Below are 23572 nucleotides of genomic sequence, written 5' to 3'. Positions count from 1 at the left end.
TATTCACAGTGAATAATTCTTTCAGGCCTCAACAATTAAGCTATATGCTAATTTTATGCAAATTGCATGTAATATATTAATATGAGCATAAATCCTACATTCCTTACACAAACCTCAACATGATACAAACACAATAAAGTGAAATTTAGCACAGCAAAGTAAAATGTCATTTTAGAAAAAATAATTCCTATGTTCTTCAAAAGCAGGAAAAATCCCAGATTTTTAATTCAATGAGTTGCACAGCTCTAAAAAGAATTCAGCAACCTGTTTTAGTGTTAGGTGTTACAGTACTGGATTTTTACTAAAATGCATTTGAAAAGGAAGACGATGATTTTAAAACAGCATGGTGAGCATAAAGCCACGCTGGTTGTCTGCAATCTGACACTCAGCTGCCAAAACAGAAGGACAGAAAATGTAACTCAGCACATGATGGTGGGTCAGTACTATGCATTAAAAAAGAGGCTGAATGTTCTGGAGCCTTCTGGAAAGGCTTTGTAGATGGAAGTATTTATATAACTAAGTGCAGGGCTTATGGATTAATTACATTTAACTTAAGAATATGGTGCAGTGTTCTCTGCTCATGCCTTATATTAGTATTGAATAAATGTCACTTCACTAAGACAGTGTTCATACAAGTGAAATATTTTTGTTATAAACTTTCTGTACTGGCATTTGTGCCCAAGGTTTTCCAGTTATTTATGGCACCAGCAAAGGACAACATCCCATGTTAGCCTGTTAGTAGTAAAGTAGTCTTTCATTGCTGGAATTCTCTGGGAGTGGTTGCCTATGTACATATTCCAGTTAGGAGAACACACACACACACACCTGTGTGCACTCATCCTGGCTTCATTTTGTTAAGACCAGCACATGTTCTACACCTGGTTTTGTTGCACCTGCTGAGTCCCTAAATGTCAAAGGACTTCACACAAGAGGAAAAAGAGAAAAGGAGGTGAAGGTACACATAGACAACATACCTCAAATAATTCCATTTCCTGGTAAGCCAAGTTCTTTTCTCCAACTGCCAAACCACATTTTCACCAGGACTGTGGGTGACTTCAAAGCAATGCCCCTGGAGGAAGGCCTCCAAAACCTGGACAAACGATTGTGACGTTTACCACACTCATTGTGCGCTTTGAAGTTCTCTCTGACTGTGTACACCTTGGGAAAGTCCTCTTTGGAATGTGTATGCTCAGCACATACTGGGTATGCCGAGAAAACAGTCCTCAGGGAAACCACCACGCTTCAGCAGAGTCTCAGTCTGTCAAGTGGCTGCTGGCATGATACAGATTGCCTGTGCACATGAACCACTGGAAGTATACAAGAGCAGGTTCACTGTTTTGAAGTGTTCTGTGTTCCCATCAACCTCGCCTTTTCATGCCACTCTTTTTTGTTCCATATTTTCACAGGCAGTTCCCCTCTAAATCACCGGCATCGGCTTTGTTGTAACATCGCTGATCCTGAATTATTTCCTTGGGCAAAATTCCTGATAATCTCAGTTGGCGTCCTAATTGTGTAAGAACTTCTGACCAATTAAGTCATGCCTGATGCAGGAAAACCCCACACAATGGCTAAACAACTCAGAACAAGGAGAGTTCCCTCTGTACAGATTTGCTGAGTTCGTTTCTAAAGCCAGTGAGTTGTAGAAATACAACCTCAAAGAACATGCTAACAATGAAGAGAGCGTATAACTTCTCTTGTCAGAGAGAAATCTGATCTAGTTACTGCTGAGAGGAGAGAAAATCAGATGAGCTCTTCTCCAGTGACATTGTTGTCCCTGGGTCATGCTACCAAAGTGGCTTTTTCTTACACATTTGGCCATAGTGTTTATTAGCAATAGAAACCTAACATTAGATTGTGTTTGGTAAATTCACTATAACAGAGACAGTCATGTGCCTGCAAGTGTAATTGCTTTGTTCTGCTGGGAGTCTGTACTACATCAGATGGTTTGTAGAGCCAAAGTGCAGAGAGCTGTGCCCCACTGTTTCTTTAGAATTTGCTTCCATTTCAGGAGGCAGAAAAAACATTTCACACACCAAATGCAGAGAACAAGCTTTCTGGAGGGAGGATGACACTGTTCAGATAAGTGTTTCTCTGCCTTTCTGTTGGGCACAAAAGACAGAATCTATTTGCCTGATGAAAGTATCACTGTCACTAATTATCTAGTACAAAATCCTCCTAGATGTCAGTAGCAAGGAGGCCAATGACAGACATGCTGCAGCTGCCAGTACGCTTTCTCAAACTGTCCTCCCACATATTTTGTATCATCCAGGCATAAATCACTCACTTTCTATTCATGTCTATGATGTGAGGCAGAGTAAACAATCAGATGGACTATTCCCTGCCAGGTGAGAAACTCCCAGTTTCTCTTTTCAAGTGGCTGTTCATTGAGCTTTTCATGGTACTTCAGAGGTCAGATAGGTTGCAGGGAATAATTAAGCCATTGATAAGAAATAAGTTTGTGTCCTCAATCTCCCAAAACCACAAGACTGAAGAAGAAACAGAGCTATGCCTCTTCAATTTCATTGCTTTTCTGGAAGGGTATTTATTTTAGGCTTCTGTTCTGAATAATAATTTTTCAGTCTGAATAAAATCCATAAAATTTATCCTTAAAAATATTTACTCTTCTTGATACCATCTGAATAAGGTAAAGTTCTTCACTAGAGTATACTCTGTGACAAATAATGCCCTAGTAATTATGGGTGGGGATTTTCATGCAGTGACTGATGATACCTTGGAAAAGAGCCATAGCACCATGCATTCAGAAGCTAAGCTATCTAAATCCTTGCAGACCTCATTTATGCTTTTGGGAATATAGGACAGGTGTGGCAGTTACTAAACCTGGATACTTGAGAATTCACCTCTTATTCCCAGGTGTGGGCCATTAATTCTCGCTCAGACTTGTTCAGCTCTAACAAGTCTCTTTTGAACCAGGTTTTATATGTGCACATATACACATACGATAGATAGTTTTCTCCTAGTCCATTTATCTACTTTGTTTTTACTTATCTGTAGCTATGCAGCCTCATCTTACCTAACATTTTACACATGTGGCAGCAATATTGATCAGTGACAGTCTACAAATCCCTGTCACATTATGTAGCTACCAGAAGACTTGCAGTTTTCTTTGTTCAGTACAATTACTGAAGAAGTTCAGGTAGAATTCAAGCCAAGCACCAGTGAAATTCACAGCAACAGCTATACAAATTTTAACTGGATCACTAAACATCAGCCCAAAGGCAGAGAGTGCTCAAACACAAACACAGGTTGATAAAAACTACAATTCTGGAAAAAACTGCACAGGAACAAGAAAATCCTTTTTGCTAGATGCTCTTCCAGGAATCTCAATACTTTTTACTAATGTGACACACCTAAAAACTCCTTCCAGACCAGGTATTGTTCAGTGAGATGTTTGGTATTTTTGAACTCATATACCTACAAAAAAAGCTTCAAATTCCAGATTCTGATATTTCTACAGAACAGACTGAGAGCTGTGACAAGATGACAAAGGATTACTTGGGATAATGAGATGGCCTCCTACCTCCAAACCCCTCAGGAAACTAATGTGGTAGTGGTATGCTTCAAAGTACCATCTTGTGAAACGAAACACTGTATAGGAGAACCTGAGTTCATTTGTCTTAAAACACAAATTCCTGATAGCATGAGATAAGCATAGGCTGGGTGAGAGTTTTACTAAAAAACAGATTTATTACCAACAAGTATTCTGTAGCTGTGAAACAGAAGCCTCTGTGACTGTTAAAGAACCTGGCTTACTAAATGAAATAACACATTAAAAAGCAAAACTTGTAAAAATGGACACAACTTTATCTATGTAGCTGGCTAACTCTAACAGTGCTAGCTCAAAGTTTCTGATTAAAAATGTAACTGCCTGATAATGGCATAAAATGAAAAATACAGCAACTAAGAGTTAAACCAATGCAGATCCAACCCAGATAAAACCAGTCCATCCAGGCATGAAGTATGTATCCCCACTTACAATTGCAGAGGAAATGGGATCAGCTGTAGCTGTTGAGAAGTGTGACATGAACACCTATGGGAGTGGCAGCTGGGGTATTTAGTAAAAGTGATCATCAATATATTAGTTTTCTCAGACACTAGGATTTCTGTGTTAACCTGATTCATTTTGCTATCACCCAATAGCATGCTGAAGACATGGGGATGTGGGGCAGGGAATGACTTTTTTTTCTTTCTTTCCCTCCTCCATTTGAGAAACATTCCCTTTATTCTGTATTCTGTCCATGTAATTGAGTTTATTTTCTTTTCAGAAATCAGTATGAATAACTCTAGATATTTGGATAATTTTAATATTTTGATAACTGCAAGTAAGGGACATAGTACTGGAAGATGCATAAGTAGAAATACTTTGTTGCAAGACTTACTAGCTGCATAGAGAGAAAGAACAAGGGCACTGGATTTTTCCTGCAAATGAACTCCAGGCAATGTTACAATAAAATGGATGTTTGCTATTAGAGCAGAATGGCTCCTTTCTTTACTTAGTATTTTCTAGAACAAAAGCGCTGCAACTTTCCAAGGCTGTAGTGAGTCAGTGCTAGAATTAGAAGTACAGTCCTGAAACAGTGGTCACCACTAAGCAATGTTTCCTCTCCTTCCTCTTCACCTATTCAAAAACACTACTTATGACAAATAATCTATTAATAGACAAGTTTATATCATCCAAATAATCAAATTGGATTGAAAAAACACTCAAAAGTTCTGAGCTTAACAAGTGCAAGGTTTTTTTAAACAAATAGACCAAGGCACTGATAACACTCTTTCTTTCTGAATTTCGTTTTTGTTTTTTTTTTTTTTTTTTAAATATAGCCAGATTCCTGATAAATGAAACTCAGCAACCCTTTTGCTTTCTGAAGCATTTATATCTTCAGCTCTGCAAAATTTGGATTTCTAACAATAGAATTTTGGTTTTGGTTCAGGTCAGTCCTGAATGAGGAAAGTAATTATCTGAATACCAAAATGCAAGGGCTCTTAAGAGAGGCTTGTAATAAGATTAGGAAAAACCTCTACTAGACCTTGTATTTCTGGGGTATTCCTGAATGAATGTCACCTGCTTGGTGGTCATATGGAATGCAATTATATCCAAAAGAGTCTTTCTGTCCAGTTTTGAACAAATCTAGGTTGAGTGAATAGGGGTGGCACTTACCATGAAAAGCTTTTATTTTGTTATAATTCAGTCCATCTGCCCTCAAACACATTAACACACATCACAGCCTGAAACAGTGTGCTTTTTACCCAAGAAGCCTCTCTATTTCCACTTGTTAAATATATACTTATGTTTGGGGTTTTTTTTCTTTAAATTTATTTTTTATTATGTATTTATTTTCCCATCTTCTACATCACTGGAAAGGAAACAACTGGCTTTTCATCTAAAAGAAGTCAAAGGCATGGATGTTAGACCAAAGAGAAAAACTAAACACGTAGCGTGATGAGTGAAAAGTAAACTTTCAACAGAAAGCTTCAAGTCTAGAAAAGGCTTATCCATGAGGGAAAACAAGGCAAATAATTGAATGTTTAGAGAAAAATTATATTTCTTAAAGTGTAGGTTGTAGTCAGTGTGTTTTTATGATTTTTACTTTAGGACAAAGAAATAATTGCCCACAAAGGAAGAGGTAACAGTCATAAACACTGGAATCAGACACAACAGAAATTACTCTGTAAGAAAAGAGTTCTCAAACTGTAAGTGGAAGGCTGCAGAGAAATTAATATTTTTTTTTTTTTTTAATGTTAAGAGAACACTCTGAGTGGGTAGTAAACAGGGATATTTACCCCAAGATGTTCTTCTCCCGTTTACACTTTCTGCTTCCATTTCCTTCAGGTAGATCCTATTTCCTCAATAGCCTTTCTGCCTCTGTCATTTGCTGTAGGTTACTTGAAGACTCTGAATACCTGTGTAATTGTTTTCAAGGATGAAATTGTTTAAAGAATCATGAGACTGGATTATCCAAGTGAAAATGAAGTACTATTACAATATTATCTATAGTTTTATAGGTAGACTGTTGCTATAGAAACACATCCAGGCTCAAAGTGAAAAGGACTCCATCCCAGAGACCTGCCTGCTCATGACACCCAAATCCAGAGCTCATGTGACTTGGAAATAAGCAGGTAAGGTGTGTATTTCAATGCCACATCTCAAGAGCAGTTGTCCATATATTTCTGTGCTTACTTTTCATATCACTTCCATCACGTTCTATTTTTACTGTAATGTTGTGGGGAAAAAAAATATCCTGCAAACACTAAAGTACACTGTGTGATGATTTTCCTGTAACAGGATACAGCACTAACCAAGCACTGGAGCACCTTATGAGATTATGTATGGGCTTTAATGTTTAAAATAATTGGACTTACTGAGAGTAAGTGGCTCTACATTTTATTTTCTTCAGCTTTCTTTGATGGGGATTAATGAATAAATGGTCATAAAGTGCTCTAAAATCCTTGGAAAGCACACTAAGAGCGCACAGTTACTTAACTATTGTGAGCAGAGGATAAAGTTTAATACTTACCTGGAATTTCGCTGTATCTAGAGTTGGGTGAGTCAGTGTCACAGAAAATGTAACAGTTGCAACTGGGAAACAGAAAAGCATTAGCAATGTTAAAGCAAACACTTGATGACTGAAAAGGAAACACTGTCTTCATAGTAATAAGCTGAGTAAAACTGTTTGCTCAGACTAATCCTCAGAATTCTTCTGCAAATGTGGTTTCTTTTCCACAGAGCTTTACAAAAACAACAACAAAACCCCCACAAAAGATCGTCCAGGCATAAAAAATGGCAATCACAAATAATTATATCTATATTAATGAGCTCTGCAACTGTGTTTACAAATCTTTTTCAGACATAAAACATTTCCCAAGCAGGTCCGTGTGATAAACTGCAGTAGCATGTAAATTGGTAGTTTTTAACTCTGCTTTGAAGCAAAAAGCTACTTTTTCCAACTTTACTCTTTTCACTGTCTGCACAACTAAACTTGTCCAGAACTTACCTTATAAACTGATGGGTTTTAGGACTGCCCACTGCAGCTTTATACCCGTGCTCTCAAGTACTTCCTGTCTGAAAAGCTATGAACCCGTCCTGCCCCACGTGAATCTTGAGACAAGAGCACATATATGTTTATGTTGTGCATGTTTACATAAAGTTCAGGAGATGTGAACCAGTGTCTTGAAGATACTAAAGGGAAGAAAAAAAAGTATTTAAGTATTTAATAGTTAACAAACATATACCAATGAGATGTGGTGCATAATCTTGCCAGTTTAACTTTATGATTTGGATGTTTCCTAATCTGCCTGTGTCTCCCCTTTTTTTTTTTTTTTTTTTTTTTTTTTTTAGCTTTTAAAAGAAAAATTAACTGATAACCTAAGAAATTTAGGGATTTGCCTTAATTTCTGTCCTCAAGAGAACAGTTAAAATTTGTATTTGATGTCTTTTGCATTAATTCCTTCCCGCACACCTCCTCAACATCCTACAGAAGAAAAGCACTGCCAGGTGTTAATTAACAGCACAAGAACAATTAAGAAATGCCAATCAGCACAGAAACACAGCACCACCTCCCTCGATACCTGTGGGGAGCGTGACAATTTCGTGCCAACGACTCCCAAGAAACCACCCAGGCTTGGCGCGGGGGAGGGGGGGGGGGCAGACACTGCCCGCTCTCCACGCGTGTTGCGGGATGAGCTCCCCACGCTGCCTGTGAGGGGCAGCCGGGGAAACGGGGGTTCGGCTCCTTCCCTCCGGGCTGCGGTCAGAGGGGAGGAGTGGGCCCTATCCTGAGGCGCCGCGCAGGGGGGGGGGGCGGTCGCCCGGCTCCCCACAGGCCGCGATGGACACGGCAGCCTCCGTCCCCTTTCCACAGCGTCCCATGAGGGGATGTGAGCCTCCGGACACCTCCCCCAGCAGCTTCCCCCGGCGGAGGGGGTAGGAAGAAGATGGCGCCCGCAGGCAGGCCTGGAGTGCGGCCAGCCACGGCGGAAACACGCGTGGCCGCGCACCGTGTTTTTCTCCACTCCGTCTGCAACAGCAGAAGAGCGCAAACCCCGCGGGAGGCCGTGAGGTCCCTCCGGGCTCCGCGGGCGGAGTCAGTCCCGTCCCGCACCAACCAAACGCGCCCCGCGTGACTCGCGCCGGCCCCACGCAAAACAAACTCTTCAGCCACGTACGGCCCCGCCCCCCAGGGGAGCGGGCGGCCTGAGTGGCGTCTCCGGCTGCCAATCCGAGCGGCCATTGCATCACCCCGGCGGCGGGCTGGATGCTGATTGGTCGGGGGGCGGGCTCAGCGGCGGGTGTCGCAATCGCCGCTCGCCCGCACGCCACACGTTATAGAAAGAGGCTCGGGCCCGGCCCGGCCCCTCCCGCCGCCGCCCGCTCGCCCGCCACAGGTAAGCGCGGCCGCGCGGGGGGCGGGGGGACCGGGACGCGACGCGACGCGGGGATGGCAGGGGGGGGGGGCACCGGGCCGGGCCGGCCCTCGCCCGCCCTCCCGCAGAGTCGCAGCGGGTGCCGCGGCGGGCTCCGCGCATGGGAGCGCATGATGCAATCGGCGGGCGGCCCTGCCTCCCCTCTCCTGCCCTCCCCCGGTGAAGTCACCGCTTGGCACCGCCGGGCACCCCTGCGCCCCGCACGGGCCGGGGAGGAGGAGCGGACGGGCGGCCCCCACGCCGCGGGCCGCCGAGGAGGGCGTCGGCGTCGCCGCCAGAGGCCCGCGGGGGAGGGGAGGGGCGGGCACGGTCCCCGCGGCGGCTCCGGCCCCTTCGGGCCTCCGCCCCGCGACCGGGAGAGCGGGGCCCGGCGGTCTTACGGCTCGTCCTGCCGGAGGGAGAGGCCGCGGGATCCCGGGAGCTGCCCTGAAGCCCCGTGAAATGTCGTGCTTGAACCACCGGTGTTCTTCTTCTCTTGCTTCTCAAGGGAGTCTTGAATGTCTTGACAAATTTTTCGGATTCCCAACAAGTTTTTGTCGCTCCAGACGCAACTTTCAGAACAGATCAGCTGCAGAGAGCTTGTACTGGTTTGAGCTCTGGCATCTGGCTGGAAGTCGCGGTCATTAGGAGAGCTCAGTACTCTGCTCAGTGACAGTGCCATGCTGGGTAGAATGTCTCTTCTGAAAGTAAAACGGTTCATATTTTTAAATCTACTTCTGGATTTAGAGAGCTTGTTAATCTTTAGAAATAGCTACCTTATGTCAAAGGACAGAAACAAACTTACTCCTCTTTGCCACTTGCGATTGTTAGTGGTTCTGTCATCAGTGCTGCTAGCTTGAAATTAAAATACGTAGTTTAGATGTTCAGAACATATTTTTGTAAGAATGTTGTATGGAAAAGAAAGAAGCATATGGAAAAAATTGAGATTCCAAGCAGAAATGAGAAAGTGATGTCAGCTACAGCAACAGATGAAAAGTTTGAGCTACCTAATCTCAAAAATGTGGTTGCCTGGCCTGTGTGTGTGTGAGTTACCATCAGCTCTCACTTGCCTGTGAGAGTGTGCAGCAAACCACGCAGGAGTGGGCTCTCCCAGTGTCCCACAAATGTATGCCTGGAGTTTTATGCTCATCTGGATTTAGAGGCAGATGCTGCAAGGGTAATAAGCCTACACAAGTTGTACAGGAAGGAGGACACCTATTGCTGTTCATATTAGGACTTACTTTGCATTAGACTTGACAGCTTTAGGGAACTGGTGCAATAAAATCTTCCTAATGATCAGAATCAACACAGTCACATCTCAGAAAAGGAGCAGAGAGCTTTGTATTTTTTCCTGCTGAGTAAAAAAAAATATGGATTTAATTAACAAATAAAACTACATTTTTTTTCCCAAAACAAACATTTAGAAGTTTAAGATGAATTTTTTGACTTTTTTTTTTTTTGTGTGTGTGAAATCAAAGATAATAAAGGCCTTGATTTTCTTGGGAGCCTCTGTTGTCTCTGAGGAGTGCTGTCAGACAGTAAGAAGCATCTCTCTGCCTGAGAAGACACCTCTGAGTTACCAGCTATTATGCTGTAGTGGGTGGCCAGTTGGTGTCTTGGGTGGCCAGTTGGTGGCCCAAGGAGAGAATAAGGCAGTTCTAACTGGCCACTGAAAACACTACCATGTGCTGGGTGGAACCAGCCTAGGGCTGTGGCTGAGCTCAAGCTAATGAGGAGCTTTATGAGAACAAGATGCTGGCTCTGGGCTCTCCGAGGAGCTGCCTCCTGCTGTGACAGCCATCACCATTCACAGGAAAGCAACCTGTTTGCAGAGGGGAGCAGAGCAGCTGTCTGTACAGCACCGTGTCTGAGAAACAAACTCTGAGACCCATCTGCCTCCCCACTCCCGTGGCTTCTCCCAGTTACTGTGCCCTTTACCTCACCCCTCTTGAGAGCCCCTTCCATATATCTCATGCCTGCTGCCTTTAAATCTCCTCAGAGTGTTCCCTGAAGGATGCCCCACAGCACCTGGTGCTCCCCAGGATGTTCTTGCCCTCCTGTTTGTTCTGTTGAAGAACTGGGAACTGGTGACAGGGATCCAGCCTCCACAAAACCAGGAAGAAAAATCAGTTTCAGGCCACAACTGTTACCACTCCTGGGTTCTCTGCAATGCAGTTAGTGCTACTTGTTTTGCATAAATTTTAATTGCAGTAGGACAGGAATCCAGGTGTTATCTCTCCCAGGAAACAGTTCTAATCATCAGGCCAGATAAAAGTGTCTCACTCATGAAATAGTTACTTGATACAAACCGGATTGGTCCCAGTGGGAAGGAGTGGCAGGAGATCTCTTCTAGCAGGGCTGGAACGCTCGCTTGGGCTCCACTGGTTCCACTCCTTGTGTCTGTGTACTGTCCTATTAAAATAGTCCATTAAAATTCAGATTAGTGGAACAAATACTTCTTCATTTGAATTACAGTGGAATTTGACAGACATCTGAAGAGAATATTTCAGTAGCACAGACAGAAGTTGTAAATGGAACCTGGTGATATGAAGAAGCTTGTTACATGTTGGGTGGGGTGCCATTATGTGGGGAACAAAATTAAAAATAAAGCTGAGACCAAGCCAGTATATGCTCCAAGAGAAGCATACACTCGAATCTTGAGTACAAATGTCTGTGCAGTCACACGTGCACAGCTACCGCCTGCCTGTCTGTGGCACAGTGTGCACCAGTTTGTGCACAGTGGTATCTTTTTAGCTGTACATTCAATTTACAGCTGAAACAAATTGGATATTCAATCAAAATCTAAGATTTTAAAATGTGGTTTGTATAAATTGCTGTAAGAGTTGAAATTGGGAAACTACTAAATAAAAAAGTTAGGTATGCATGTATATAGATTTAGGTATACAGATGTCAGAGAGCTGGTGGCGTCCTTCTGTCTTGAAATACAAAAAATAAAAAGATTTCTTGATAGAATGGGCATGGGTGTACTCACATCTTCAGTTGCTTTAAGTGAGACTTCTCTGCAACAGAGAATGTTCATTTTGTATAACATTAAAGACAAACTTATTAAGTAATAAGTCAAGACTTTTCCATGGATTTTACGGAATTACACTCTGCAGCTGCATCTTCTTCTGACACCCTCATGATGGAAGAAAAATTGAAATAAATCTAGAGAGTAGAATTTCAACCTTTATGATAACCTAACAAAAGGTAAAATAGCAACTCATACTGCTGAGAAAAACAAACAAGAACACTAAACAGCTGATGAACCCGTGAGTTTAGAATGACCAGTGACACACAGCAGCTTGTTTACAAACATCTCACCACATCATTCATCAGCCAGACACAGGAGCACAGTCATCCATCTCCTGCACTGTTACTGATGTGAGCTGTAGCCCCTGGGGTGCTCAGCAGGCTGTCAGCATTCTCACTGCCAACTTCAACTGCTTGCTTTCCCGTCAGGTTCTCCTGAGGATGGGCAAGGAGGATGTTGAACACTTAACCATGGGATACTGCATGTCTGTGCATGACAGAGCACAGGGCTGCACCACTGCAGTGCAGTCTGATCTTGGAGCAGGATTATTTTATGCCAGTTAGATACTTTTCTTGAACATGACAAGGAATCAACACTTGTTTGATCACTGAGTACTTTTCATTGGAGCCATAGTGGGTGTTCCAGGAACATAGAACAACCCTGTTGCCCTTCCCCTCTTCTCTCCCAGACTTCTTTCCCAGACATTTAGGAGGTCATCCTGTGAGATGGGAAGAGGAGGGGAGCAGCTGTTAGCCTTGACAGGGCCGTGTCCTTGCAGCAGCTGTGGTGGAGTCCTCCTGGTGCCACCAGTAGGGTCAGGAGCATGCTGACCTCAGCAGCGGGAGAGCCTGAGTCAGGTGAGAGGGTGTCCTGCTTGTCAGGTCTGTTTGTCTGCTGGAGAGTGGACAATGACCAGTGCAGGAGCTACAGCAGGGGAACATATTTTGCGGATGAGTCAGCTGTGGCTGATGTCTTCCTATGGATGGCAATAGTCCCATCTTTGCTGTGTGGTGATTCTCACATTGCCATCACCTTGTGTTCCCGTCCCCCTTGCTTGTTACAGTATTGTTACAGGCTTAGCTTGTCTAACCTTGCTTATGGTTGAAGGGCTTCCTTTAATGTCACTCAGTCACAGGCTTTGCAGCACACTACCTTTTTCCATGGATTATTTTTTTCCACTCAGTACTAGTGAGACCTCAGAGCAGTTACCAGTTTGGACATCGTCTTCAAAAGCAGGTGCTTTCAGATGACTGGGGAAAGATGGACAGTCTGAGCACCCTCACTCCAGAGAAAAAAGACAAAGGACAAATTTATGCATACACCCAGAGGAATGGTCTGAAGAGGACAAGGATCCTGTTGGTCAAGAGTCAGGCTGTTAATAGATTTAAACTGCAGAAAGAAAACTCTAGCCTGAAAATTAAGAAAATTATATAACTGGAGGAAAAGTTAGACAGTGGAACCTGTTGCCAAAAGAGAGGTTGTGAAACTGGAGATATTCAAGGCTAGGCTAGACACCCATCCATCAGGGATGGCTTTGGAATAACTGAATAAAGCCAGTGAACAATGCAAACAGCTTGACTAGATGACCCAGTAACAGTCCCTTCCAATCCAAATACGTTTTAGCTGAAATGTAGTTGGCAGCTTGTCCCCTTCCAGCACAGTTGTGATGTGCTGTTGCCCCATGTACCATCAGTACCTTACCATAAATGCTGAAGTGATGCATAAGACTGTAGCTGAAGCCGGCACCATTAATAGTTTATTTTTTTTCCCCTGCTAGGTTCATCTTGCCCTTAATCCATGTGAAGACCTGTTGGAAACACCTTCTAGAAACATAACAGTTTTCAAGCCTCCTAATAAATTCTGTTGTGTCCAAGAAGAGCCTGTCCAAATGAGCAAGACATCCCAACAGAACACCGCTACAGATGCGAATGGAGTAAGCGTGATTCACACTCAAGCACACACCAGTGGTTTGCAGCAGGTTCCCCAGCTGGTGCCCGTTAGTCCAGGTGGTGGAGGCAAAGCTGTGCCTCCCAGCAAACAGGGAAAGAAAAATTCCTTTGTGGATAGAAACAGCGATGAGTATCGACAGCGCAGAGAGAGGAACAACATGGCCGTGAAAAAGAGCCGGTTAAAAAGCAAGCAGAAAGCACAAGACACGTTGCAAAGGGTCAACCAGCTCAAAGAAGAAAATGAACGTTTAGAGGCAAAAATTAAGCTCCTGACCAAGGAGCTGAGCGTACTGAAAGACTTGTTCCTCGAGCACGCGCACAATCTTGCAGACAATGTGCAGCCCGTTGGCACTGAAACCACCACAACAAATCCAGAAAACAATGGACAGTAAACACTGCTGCAGCTTTATGACATGAACTCTTGAGGTGCAGCTTGTCTGCAGCATCCATGCAGTAACCAAGCAAAAACTTCTTCTAGCCATCCTTTTGTGGAGATTTTCTTCTTTTTAGGTTTAACACTGAAGATTTGATAAAACTAAACCAGAAACATTAGATTATTTGTCTTAAATATTTTTCTCCTATAAAGATTCATCTAGTAAGTGCAGAGCTAAATCCATAGTAAACAAGGAGCTTGGTATTAGAGAAATAGCATTTTCACAGAAATGTTCACTTACCTTTTTTTTTGCTAGCTTGCAAAATGGGAGGAATCCAGCACGATCGTTCACTGTAGTATCAGGAACTTATTATTGGATAAAATGTCTTTTAAATACCTTTCAGTCTATTTAAGCCCTTTGTTTTCTCCATCACACATTACAAAACTGCAGAGGCTGTGGAGGGTGTTTTCTGTTTGGTGGGCTACTTTAAATCTGTACAGCAAGTCCCATGATGTACCTGTCTCTCCTGTCTAGTTATAGTTAATGGGGAGGGAGTGGTACTAGTGAACTGGGATGCTTACCCAGGCTGTTTTCTAGAAAAATAGCAATATCCTACGATGATACATACAGGCAGTTGGCTTCCAAATAGCAAATGAGCCTGAAGCATCATGTGCAAGAGGTTGAGCAGCACAGTGACAAAGCCTTCAAAGCCTGTGTTCACATTGCTCGTAGTGACTGGGGTCTATGAAAACAAGATTTGGCTTTTCAGAAGATGTCAAAATGGTACCAAAAAACACGTGCTCTGCAAAACTGCTCTACTGGGGTGCAGGTATCAGGGAGTACAAAATGTGCAGCTCTGCTAAGCAGTGAAAGGGGTAAGACAGCATCTGTTCAGCCAGAATGTACAGATCACTGCTCACTGACATTCATCTCTGTTTTCATGGCTGTTCAGATCTTGCAGAAATTCACAATGATTTAAAAAACAAATGGCACCTAGTTTGAAAAATTCGGTTGAATTTCTAATGCCATCATACAGTGGTGTGAAGAAGTATCTTCAGTCTTTTTTCATGAAAGTTTTTCTATAGCAACTTTTTAAATGCTAGAGCTAAGTCTTTGCCATGATCCATAATGCAGTGGTATGTACTATATTGAGGATTTAAACAATAAAAGTAAAGCAGGAACTTTGATGTAACTTTAATTTATTTTCATTTTTAAATATTTCATTGATGGTGTGGTTGTGTTACATTTAACCTGTGTGTCTGGCTAGTGCATTATTAGACTGTTTTAATTTCCCTCCTACACTACCTTTTTCCTTAGATTATGTTGTAGGATGCTTGTTTGCTTTGTATCTGTCCTTAGAAAGAGAATTTGGGTATTATCTCTATGAAGATGCTGTTAGAAAATGAAACATTGAAAAGTTCTTTTTGAATTTTAACTTTTAATACATGTGGAAAACTTCTATGGATTGTTTTGGATTATGTTAGCCTTTTTATAAAGATACTTTTTTTGGTTCTAGCTGCAGCTTAAGTAGGTAGCATTGAAATATCAGAAGCTAATAAAAACCTTTTGCTTCTAGTGCTCACCTCATTTTTCCTGTCCATTTTTTTTATTTCCATCAGATGCAGAGGTGCCCACCCCAAGCAGCTATCCTTGAGTAATCAGTGCAACATTCTCCAGTCTTGTCTTTCACTCATGTTTTTACTCAATGGCAGGAATCAGAAACTCATTACAGTATCGGCTTAATTCCTGATTTAAAAACAAAAACAAAGACTTTTAAAACTGAAAATCACTTCATTTAAGAGGGGAGGGTGAGGAACAGAATACCAAAAACTACAAGGAAAAAGATGACCTGAAAACATCTCATCTGTTAGCTCTGTGTCTGTTCTGGTGCAAAAGGCAGGAGCTGGTCTCTTTGCTGGTTGTCTGCCCTGTGAACTGGGACTATGTGCTGCAGTTGGTTTGATGTGGGGTCCTCCCCTAATAACCAGAGCAGGGGCTCCACATCTCTGGTATTTGTTTCTGATTTTGGTGAAAATGATTTCTTACATCTCTTTGAGAGGGACATACTCTTTCTGATGCTCTGGAGGGTGACTTCTTTCCCTCTTATTCTTGACAGCTCCTATTCAACTTCCTTGTTTAAAATACAACCACTGAGTTACGAAAAGTCATTTGTTTGCACAAGGACATTTCTGGCTTAGCAGACTCTGCACTTACTTTGTTTGCTTAGGGAAGCATGAGGCTGTGTGCAGCACATCACTTAAATATGTAAAGCCATGGACCCAAGATTACAGCAAATTATTTTAAATCTACTCTCACAGTTGAGTTGCAAGAAAGGCATTAGTCTATTATTTTAAGCTCCCTCCTGCCAAAATAGCTCAGACCTCTGAGAAGCAAAGGCAGAGGTGAGGCTTTCCCTCTCTTTGCCCCAAGGTGGAGCAGCCCAGGCTGTGACAGCAGAAGGCCTCAATCTTACCCCTCCGGAATCTCTCTTCTTCCTATGGAAAGACTGAAATAAATGCACAGTCACACACAATAAAAAAATCTGTGTAGGCCTGTAAAAGCCAAGGTTTTCCTTTTGACACATTTTCCCTAACAACTACAAGAATCAGCATTACAGCACTACATATTTCAGCAGGAAACCTTATTCCCACTGTCTCACCATACCACTCTCTAGCCTCTGCTCTATGTCCATCTGCTCTAGCCTTCTGGAGCACTAGGAGCTTCTCCCCCTTTACCTATACCCTGGAGCTGCAGCAGCATCATTGGTGTGGCAGATAAATCCAGAGTGCGTCCAACCCCAGGGAGCTGTAGCAATTCAAGTACAGGCATTCAGAAGTGAACCTTTCTAAACACATGAACTCAGTCAATTTAACACACTTGCTGTTATTTTGGTGCCACTCTCTTCGAGTCAGTTTGCATCAAGGGGAAAAGACATTTAGGAAAACATGATTGCTAACAGCCTAAATATCCCAGTGTAGTCAGTTTGCCGTAATCTGTGTTTTCCCCTCCACTTACAGATTTTAAGTGTATTAAAGATCATTTTATCTTTTTTTAAAAGGCTTACTTTCCTGTTCTATCTCCCCATCCCCGTGCTAATTCTAAAAAAATTGTTCTAATCCACTTTTTGCTTAAGTGGATAAAAATTACCATAATTACACCAGACTTCTGGAAAGAAGAAAATTTATATTCACCAAGTTCATGGGCCTGAATATGAAGGAAAATGGGAGACAGTGCACCATCCCAGACCAAAATGCATCCACATCTCAGGCAAGCAAAACAATGGGGAAGCTGGTTACGTGAACGAGTGCTTCCCCCCCCAGAACTTGTGGTAGGGTTTGTTTGCTGCTACATGTTGAAGCAGAACCAGTTCTGCCTCCTGCAGCACACTAGATTGCTCGACCTGTTCCACAGCAGCAGCGCCCAATATTTGCCAAGATTAATCACAGGCAGGGAAAGGCCTATTAACTAGACTGGGGTTATGGCTTAGTTGAAACAATTCCAAAACTCTTTTTTTGAAAATCTGTGAAGTGTTACTTGAAAACAGTAACTGTGATTGAGCCTCAGTAACAGCAGGTTTCGGAGTGCCCAAAGCAATGAGCGATCCCATGGGTGTGTGTTCTGAGCACTTGGATGTGGAGGGAAAAAGGCTGAAGCCGTGAGCACCATCTTGCACTTAAAAAAACTCCAAGGTTTTAAGGGGAGATGAGTCTGGAGCAGTGCCAGTGTAGTTGCTGTGTTCTCATATCTACAAAAGCTGCCAAAGCAAAGCCTGATGTCCTCTTACAAATACCACATTTCAGAGGTACAAGACTTGCAGTCACCCCAGAAGGAAGCACTAGCACATAAAAGCTGCTGGTGGCACACCCGCCCCTCCTTTGCAGACAAGCCCTCCTGCACTTACCTCTTACAAACCAATGCTGATCAACATTTAAAAAAATGTAAATATACTCATTTGTTAATAAAGTGACATTAAACACAAGAAGTGAAGTCCTCTGGATTATTTCACAATGTGTTTCCTTAGTCTCCAGCATGCAGTTTCCTATTTAGCAATGAGTCACCAAGCTGTTACAAGAGCAGGTCCTCATCTTATCGATCGACCCAAGTAGCAAAGAGCTCTCTGTACAGCAAACCATTTGACAATTCTTAAGGAAATTATTTCAGAGCTAGATTCAGTCCTGGTGCAGGGGGACACAAAGAGAGCAACAGTAGTTTTTGACACCATCCTTCAAGCTCATGTTGTGTTGTACACCTATGTAAGACAGGAGCTTGCAGACATCCTGAAGTTTGGCCATTGACTTTGTGCCAGCTCCAGGACACGAGCAAAGAGAACAGAGATGTTGAGATGACCAAGTCAGCTGATCCCTTCACAGTGGGAAAATCCTCATCTGGCAAGCAGTAAGACCCAGAAAGGCCATGACACCCTGCTGTGACATCAGCTCCCTCTGACGTTGTGAGGGATGTTCTGAAGTGGGTTTGCAGTCAAACTGTGCAATGGAGCCTGAAGACTGACCAGGAGTTTTGATGTGTTCATAAAGTGAGCAAGATTATTTTTATGCAGTTACAGTGACTAGTGCTATTTTCCAGGCAAGAAATGTATTTGTTCTCCTGCAGGCTGATGAACACCTACAGTAAAGAAAGGCTTCTCCAGGTAATTTAAATCTTGTATGAATGCAAAATCATTTAGTAATCCTTATTAATATGTTTGTGGTGTATCCAAATAAAATTTACATTATTTCATTCTGAACTGGCTAACACCGGACAGTTAAAAATAGCTGCCATTCTGCACAGCATATGGTGCTGAATGTCCCTAAGTCCTACAGCAAAGCTACTCCCTTCTTGCCATTTCTAAGACTTGTGAACACATCAGCAATCTGTTTTGAAGGAACAAATAGATGGACAAATCAAATAAGCATTGGACTGTGTGTGAAGGATCAGTACACCCACTACCCAGAGCAGAAAAATCTGTCTAATGAAAAGTCAAAGTTTCCAGAGCGCAAATAGGCCAGATAAATGGGTCAGATAAAGAATCAGGAATGGGAGCATAAGAGCATAATGATCACAAAGTTGTGAGGATATATTATGCCAAGGATGAATTTTAATAAAAATTTGATTCTGCTTCCTCCATTGACACTGCAATAAGATCCATAAGAAAAATGTAAGCGCCATTTTGTCCACTGAGAACAGCTGATTTTTCTTCTGTTTTTTTCTGTAACTGTGATGAAGTTTAAAAAAGACCTCAGATTTTTACAATTGTTGACAGCATTGAGATAATCCATTTGGTATTTTAAAGAGTCTTGATCATCAAAATTCAGATATAATTGCAAGACATATCTGAGCTGAGATGTGACAGAAGTATATGCCACACTGATAATACAGCAGGGTTATTCAGGTGGCACTTGGTAACGTAAACTGCTGATTGCAAGCAGCAGCATTTGAGTCACCTGGATATTGAGTGCTGAAGCCTGCTGCCTTAATTTTTAATGAATGAATAATTCCAGGTAATAGCTTGCCTGTCTTGCTATTAAGAACTGGATGTGTTTTATTTTATATGCTGCAGCATTAAATCAGAATGATGACTGATTAGTGAGACAGTAGAAATCAACCTGAAGTTCACTGCTTTTGGCTGGAGAGACGGTCAAATGACTTGGCACTGCTTTGGTCTTCTGCCATGAAAGCTTCTATTTCTTCAACAGTACGTGGGACACAGGTTAGCAGCTCCATTCCAGTGGCTGTCACAGCAATGTCATCCTCGATCCGGACCTGTAACAGAACCTGCAGTTACCGAGGCATCCAGCTGGGGATGAGAAGCACATCAGGCAGTGACAGCAGCCAGAGCACAAGGCACCTGTCAGTCTCTGGTGTTGATGCAACATACTGCAAGCACCAGCACTGCCCAGAGTGCTGCAGCAATCCCCCTCAGGCCACTGGCCCCCACCACCCTCTTAGGAGGTGACCCCAGCTGAGCAGCCCTATGGGAGGTGGTGGCCCCACAGGTGACTCAGGAGGTGCCTCTGCTACGTTTGGTACATCATGGACAGGATGAGTGAGATGCTGCATCAGTGACCTCGTGCTGCATAATTACATGGGACCAATACATTTCAACCCCCTGATGTCAGAAGCAGCAAAAGGAACATTCTCCCCTGAATTTGCCTCCAGCCTTGCTAGCACAGGGCTTGCTAGGGACAGGTTCAACAGCAGTGCCTCCTGCTGTAGTGTGCCAAGTGCCTGTTCTGGAAGCAGTCCTGTCACTGAGCTGTAGTTAGCTGTTCCTTGCACTTAAAACATACATTCACTTTTCTTTAAACATGATAAACTTCCAAAGGAGGAGCTGCAACATGAAATAGCTTGCAGCTGATATTCGAAACACTGAATTTTGTGCTAATGAGAAAGTCCTAAGCAGGTCAGACATTCCTTTTAAAATACAATCACTACATTTCAAATCATGCAATGAAAAAACAGATCCTCTCAATTTTCCAGCTCTTGTTCTGTTAGGATGAAAAGAATGTTCCATTTCTGTTTGACTCTAATCTCTTCTTACCACTAAATATGCCTACACAGTCATTTACCATTATCTTATCAGAAAAATGTTAGTAAGTTGCTAAGCTGCAATAAAGGCAATTTTAGTAAGGTGTAAATCCAAGAGAACACAAACTCTGGGGACTCCCACCTTACAGTTGCTTTAATTGTTTCTGACCTCTTGACATTTTCAACTAAAAATAAAGCTGGTTAACATTTGTACTTCTGATTGCAAAATAATCCATTTGTTCAAACAAAATGAGTCATCCAGTCCTTATTAAACTGTTTAATGATGTCTTTGCCAGATTATTTCTTTTACTTGGTATCAAATATAAGTGTACTATGAAGGAAATTAAATAAACAAACTCCATTGAGTTCACACATTTGATTTAGACAGCTGTAAATCTGAAAGCTGTGAGGCTCCTTACACTTGGTGTGGCTGAAGGGCTGGTGCCTTGCTGTAGAAGAGGAAACCAGGACAACATTGAATGACTCTATGCACTTGAACAGATTTTACCAGGGTGGGGTTTTTGATTCACTGCTTTTTTGGACTTGGCCAGATCAGCAAAAAAATAGCCCAAAGACTCAGCAAGATAGTCACATCTAAAGGTGAATTGTGCCCTCTGCCTTGCAGCAGCCCCCAGCCTCTGTCCTGACAGGTCTTGGGCTGGGGCACAGCCTGCCTGGGTGGACCAACCCCTGCCAAACACCTGCTGGTACCAGGCAAGCTCTGCAAAAGTGCCAGAATCTAGGGAATGGATCTGGTGACATACTAAAAGCCAAAGCATTCCATTGGCAAGCACACCAGTGTAAATGGAATGAGGCACACCACTCATGTAGAAACTAAAATATTAGTACAAAAATAAGTCTGAAAGCAGAGGTGAGCCCCAGCCAAAGCTTGAGCTGACCCCCACCTATGGAGAGAGCCTCTTCTCAATCACAAATTTTCACCTGATAGAGCTGAAACACCTCAGCATATCCTGCCACAGAGAAATATCAGCCACAATTTATCTGCTTAAGCAGTAAGATTAGCAAAAAAAAGAAGAAAAATAATTGTTGGTGTTTTCCAGCTCAGTGTTTCATGCCTTTGCCAATACCTCAGCACTCTCTGAGAAAACAGACTGACTTGAAAGCAGAGCAGATGGAAGCCAGACTAAGAGGGAGGGGCAAGAAAAGTGGGACAAGGTGTCTGTCAATACCATGCCCTGCCTAGGCAAGAAGGGAGTATAAGGAGGGGGAAGGAGCTGGAAATGGAGCTAGATACAGTGAAGGTAAAATAGCATTAAAAAATAATGGACAAAGAGAGACAGGGATGGGTAAGGAGTCAAGGAAGGAACATCCTGGTGGAGGTGAGAATCAAGATACCCTGAATGAGCAGAGTGTGAGGGGATGCTGGAGCTGCCTATGCTGAGAAACTGAGTTACCAAACAGGGGAGGATGGGGTAACCCATACAGTCTGGAATGCCACACACAGCAACTTATCATAGAAAAACTGTTAGGAGATCATATAATCCACAGCTGTGGATTGCTCTGAAAAGTGGGAGTGCCAGCACCATTGCATTGGTCTGCTCACCATCTGCAATTCCAAATGGGATGTAGTTGGAGGCTCAGAGACCCACTAGTCCCAAGAGGCCTCACTCATCACTCCCAGGAAGGAAAGCTTCAGGTCCTTCTCCAGGATCTGGCAGTTTCTACACCTGGATGAATCTCACCTGAAATAGGAGCTTGCTCTAACAGAGAAGACAGAGTTCTCACTCTCAATGCACATTTTTCCTTTGCTTACAAGAAACACAAGTGCAGAGGAATACAGGTTCTCAAGCAGAAGGAAATTTTTGCATTTACTCTTTTCCTTCATACCTTCCATCCCTCACCCTGAACTTAAAACTCAGCAGCAGCAAGAAGTTTCAGAAGACCTGCAAAACCTTCCCTACAGGAGAGGCCAGCATCTGGTCTTGTCTTCTGTCCAAATGGACAAAAGATGCTGGATCTGCCTGGCAAGGCTCACTGGCTGGGGACGGCCTTTCCCAGTGGGGGACAATGGTTATGAAACTTGCTCTCAGAGCTGTCCCTGTTTGCAGCCTCTTTGTTCAACTGTGCTGCTTGTTTCAGGGCTACAGAGTGGTTTGGAACCAGACATGGCTTAAAGGAACAGCAAACTGAGGTGTGAGTTTGGCCACACCAGCAGCTTTTAGGGAGCTCTGCAAACACCCCAGGGCAGGCTTTGCTTTTTCAGCGTGAAAAGGCATGCTTCAAAAAGCAGTCCTGCCAAGGAGTGGCCAGGAATGCCAGGACTGTCCCTATGTCCCTAAAAAGCCTTTTCCTTATCAAGGGTAGTGGCATGATCTGTCTGGACAGACCTGGTTGCACAATTGCTTAATGCCAGCAACAGATCATCATGTGGCTCGACTCAATGGACCCAACTCTGTCCCACAGCAGGGCTCTGCGGGCACAGCCAAGGACAGCACAGGAGTTAAATATCAGGGCTGCTGTCAGCTATATATACAGCCTCGCACTTTGTCCTGACTTACTAATACAGTCATGCTCCCCAGAGGCTCCTGTGTTATCTTCCAAGGGAAGGGGGTTGTAGCACTCATTCATTTCTTTCAGATGATGATATATATAAAAGGTTTTTGAGAACCAAGAAACAATTTTGGCCAATTAAATAGTCCATATTTCCATGATGACAGATCCCAGATGTGAATCACAAAATACCACTGGTGACACGTCTCCTTTTTTTTTTTTTTTTTTTTTAAATCTACGGAGCATTTGTTTGATTGTGGAAAACAACAATACTGCAAGATCTTAAGAGTGGGAGACTTTCCTCAGAAATGATGACAGGACATGGGCAACATGTGCTACCCTATAAAGTAAATTAGCACATGTGCTTCTGTCCAGCTGAAGAACCCATGTATCTGTTTTCAGAGCTGGTATCCTACAGAGGCAGATGCATGTAGCCAAGGGGATTTGACTCATCCATTGATTCACCAATAATTTGTAGTAGAGCAAACTTACCATGAGTAGGGTTCAACTTCTCTATTTCAGGGGGCCTGTTAGGAAATGGAGCTGCCCTTAGGTCAAATCCAGGGGCAGGCGGGTTCCTTGAAGGGCTGGGGAAGGCCCTTTCCTGTTACTGCCTTACACCAAGGGCAACACCATGTTTTCTATAGAGGTTATAATTGGCTCTGTGCTACACAGTGACTTTTTTCTCAGCTCATAGTGCACTCATGAGCAGGTCCTCATGTCAAACCCACTGCATTTTAAAAGTCAACATACAAATATTT

The 23572-nt window shown here is 43.0% G+C and overlaps 2 protein-coding genes and 2 long non-coding RNA genes across 7 annotated transcripts in view; 1 reads left to right on the top strand and 3 right to left on the bottom strand.

Annotated features, from left to right (window-relative positions):
• Positions 1-23572, bottom strand: part of LOC139802023 (uncharacterized) — a 316071-nt gene that overhangs the window by 138267 nt on the left and 154232 nt on the right. The window lies entirely within an intron of this gene.
• LOC139802020 (uncharacterized) lies at positions 3680-7814 on the bottom strand. The gene is made up of 2 exons (XR_011728463.1): positions 5800-7814; positions 3680-5399 (listed from the first exon to the last, which is right to left on the bottom strand). It is a non-coding gene; the product is annotated as an uncharacterized lncRNA (long non-coding RNA).
• CEBPG (CCAAT enhancer binding protein gamma) lies at positions 8264-15357 on the top strand. 2 transcript variants are annotated; one of them, XM_071756745.1, is made up of 2 exons: positions 8264-8400; positions 13230-15357. In XM_071756745.1, the coding sequence occupies exon 2, from the start codon at positions 13341-13343 to the stop codon at positions 13791-13793; it is 453 nt and encodes a 150-aa protein (XP_071612846.1). In that variant the 5' UTR covers positions 8264-8400; positions 13230-13340; the 3' UTR covers positions 13794-15357. The 2 variants fall into 2 exon arrangements, with proteins under 2 accessions (XP_071612846.1, XP_071612847.1); XM_071756746.1 differs by lacking the exon at positions 8264-8400 and adding an exon at positions 11313-12309.
• PEPD (peptidase D) overlaps positions 18853-23572 on the bottom strand; it is a 126741-nt gene continuing 122021 nt past the window's right edge. For all 3 annotated transcript variants that reach the window (XM_071756739.1, XM_071756740.1, XM_071756741.1), the window contains one exon: positions 18853-19535. In XM_071756739.1, the coding sequence (XP_071612840.1) occupies positions 19386-19535 (150 nt within the window). In that variant the 3' untranslated portion in view covers positions 18853-19385. The remainder of the gene's footprint in view (positions 19536-23572) is intronic.

Source organism: Heliangelus exortis, chromosome 13 (genome assembly GCF_036169615.1).
Source record: "Heliangelus exortis chromosome 13, bHelExo1.hap1, whole genome shotgun sequence".
In the NCBI taxonomy this organism is placed as follows: Eukaryota; Metazoa; Chordata; class Aves; order Apodiformes; family Trochilidae; genus Heliangelus; species Heliangelus exortis.
This window is presented reverse-complemented; position numbering and strand designations above follow the sequence as displayed.